Source organism: Musca vetustissima, unplaced genomic scaffold (genome assembly GCF_032173495.1).
Source record: "Musca vetustissima isolate MV318-11 ecotype Yass unplaced genomic scaffold, APGP_CSIRO_Mvet_v1 utg17878, whole genome shotgun sequence".
NCBI lineage: Eukaryota > Metazoa > Arthropoda > Insecta > Diptera > Muscidae > Musca > Musca vetustissima.
The window spans coordinates 6,063-9,018 of record NW_026887353.1 but is presented as its reverse complement, the minus strand read 5'-3'; the positions used below and the strand labels follow the sequence as shown (position 1 = coordinate 9,018).

Here is a 2,956-nt window from a genome sequence, read left to right as displayed (position 1 = left end):
TTTTTTGTAAAGAAGCTATTAATAGCTTCTGGGGAGAATATCCAAAAAAAAAAAAAAAAACTAAGGGAACTGATGAGGATCAGTGGCGAGATCCGAAACTATAGTCTTCCCTGCCTTACCCCTCGGCGGACAATGCCATACATTCCCCACTAATAAATAGTTGTTTTTTATAAAAAAACAACAAACTGGGATTAAGCCTGACTATTTTTTTTCTTTTTATTTAATTTATTTATTTTCGTATTTAAAAAATGCTTACATTTTTGGGAGAATCCAGTATCCTAAAACAAAGACAACGAAACAAAAAAACATGTATACGAAGTAAAGACGGTACTAACTTTAATGGCGATGAAGATGACAAATCTTAACCTATTAATCAATAATGGAAATGATGTTCAGAGACAGATCAGGATTATTACAATCAAATTCTTAAATAGTCTAAAGCATGGCCTACAAATGCCAAAGGCCAACACTATGTTGCCAAAATTTGTTTGCGTCCTGCACATTGGGCGCCACATAGCACAATATCAGCATATATCAGACGATCTCGACTGAATACTAAATTTTTCACATTTTCAAATGTGGCCATAGCGGCTCGCTCCAGTACAGCATCACCATAACACAATTTGCCACAGGCACATTTCGGAGCTTCCGACAGAATATCGACCAATATCCAAGGTAATGTAGCTGGGGAATAAGGCAGTTTATGTTGACAGACGACACGGGCAGCTTGCAACCATAATGGCGAACAATTGTATAGATTTTGTACCCCTGACGAGGAGCCGGATGATGACGACTTTACATCCAAATCATATTCTTTAAGTTCTTGAAAGTTATTACCCCAAACATCTAACATTTCGAGTGGGATGATATTAAATGCTGCCGGTAATGATTCCAATTTGTTGATGGATAAATGGACAAAACGTAAACTTCGCATGCGTCGTATACCTTGTGGCAGACGTATCAGTTGGTTATTGTTCAACTTTAAGGTGACTAGCTTTTCATATTTGATCAAGGGAGGAGGGAAATATTCCAATTTATTTGCCGATAAGTCAAGATCTTTTAACGAAGCTTGTATGGTTTTACCCTTCATCCATTGCCAGGCATTTTTATCACCCAAATTATTGTTGCTTAAATTCAATTCGACCAGGGCCAAACGTCCCAGTTCATTGGGTATCTGAAAATACAAAAAGAAGAAATTAAAAAGATTGAAATCAATTTTGGCACTGCCGAACTTTTCGAACAAATCTCCCAACTTACCTTCTCAATGGTGTTGTAGCTCAAGTTGAGCGTTGTTAAATTCCTTAGCGAACACATATCATAGGTGACCTTACACAGCTTGATGCCCGTTATGGTCAACGACTTGAGAGTCCTTGGAAAGCCCTTTGTTGGATAATCTCCACGACTTGTGATGTTCATCTTCGTTTGGGGTTGCGATTTTTGGGGTATTGCCGTTGCTGAGGCAATATTCATACGTAAATTGATAGAGTCCTTACCCTCTAAGCCCAGCTTTAGAGTTTGTAAGAATCCCTTCAGCTGGATGGGATCACATTTAATCATAAGATTCTCAGCTGGCTGTTTAAAACTGATAGTGGCCTTTCCATCCTTCAAGAATTTCGTGAACATTTTCTCAATGTTATTTTTCACCTTGTAGCGAACACCATTCTTTTCCTGCGGTGTAAACAGGATGATTTCCAAATCTTTATTACTTTCGCCATTGTGATCCTTTGCCGTGGTATTGAAACCCACTGCCAGAGTGGCTTTTACCATTCGAGGTGTTTTATTGGCCTGGGTAAGACGATTTTGGACTTGAGTTTCGCAGAGGATTTTCATTTTTCTGTTGTTGTTGATTTTGATGGGTATGTTGGCTTGCCGTCCTTTGTTGGAATTGTTGTTGTCATTTATTAGTTCACAGGTGATGTATTTATATAAAGGATGTTGTTCTTTATTTTTTGTTTATTATATGTTAAACAAAAGCTTTGTTTTTATTTTTATGAGGAGGGCAATGTTTGCAATGTTTTCTTTCCCCAACAATTCAAAGCCTTCCATGAAAAACCTTCCGCCGTAGTAACAAGAAACAACGAATTTCGCAAAAAAAATGGTCAATAAAGAGTAGGAATCAAAACAAAAATAATAATAATACGAGTGAAAATTGGCGCTGGAATTTAGGGGTATATAAATTGACAAAGTTCTACCAAAATCAGCTGTTATTTGCATTGTACCACTCTCTCTCGCTCTCTCATTAACGTTATTTCCACTGACTCTCAAACTGTATGCTGTAGACGTTTAAATAGAGCAGCCAATCATTTGGTGTAGCTTTAAAACTGTCAAATACCATCGCATAACTGTTGTTTTATTTGATTTTGTTTAATTTTGCTCAGTCGACATTGGGGAATTGTTGTGTTTGGCAAATAATTTTGTGAAAATTGATAAACTATTGTGAAATACTTTAAAATAATTATGGAAAATGAACGGAAAACAGTTAGTGCGTGTTTAAATCGTTGTAAAATATATGTGTGAATATGGAAAATCGAGGAACAATGAATATAACTCTGGTATGTTTGCAAAAATTTATAAAATGTTCTGCTGGTAAAAATGTATATTTTCTCGAAATATTTTTTGTCCTAAACATGCCCACATTTTCACACAGATGTGGAATTAAAGAGACCCACAATAATAAATCCCAGGGTCAAGGTTGACCACTTGGTTCCTGGAGGTGAATTTTACAATAGGTTAAATGATGTTCAGCCCTGCCGCTCAGCAGCTGCTTTCTCTTAGCGAGCCTTGGCCCATTGTGTCCTTTCAGGGTAAATGAAAGGAGTAGATAGAATTGTATAACAACACGGCAGTGAACTGTTTTGATCCAGTGGCCTTTTCTTGGTGACTGTAATGAGGTAGATCCATGACGTGACTTCTCAGGCCAGATGGATATTTAAGTTCTCATCGAAATAATTTTTAT

The 2,956-nt window shown here is 36.9% G+C and overlaps 1 protein-coding gene across 1 annotated transcript; it reads right to left on the bottom strand.

Moving 5' to 3' along the window:
- Window positions 1-417: 417 nt before the first annotated feature.
- LOC133334930 (leucine-rich repeat protein 1-like) lies at window positions 418-1,830 on the bottom strand. Its single transcript, XM_061543242.1, has 2 exons — window positions 1,258-1,830; window positions 418-1,174 (listed from the first exon to the last, which is right to left on the bottom strand). The coding sequence occupies exons 1-2, from the start codon at window positions 1,828-1,830 to the stop codon at window positions 470-472; spliced, it is 1,278 nt and encodes a 425-aa protein (XP_061399226.1). The 3' UTR covers window positions 418-469.
- Between the last annotated feature and the right edge of the window lie 1,126 nt (window positions 1,831-2,956).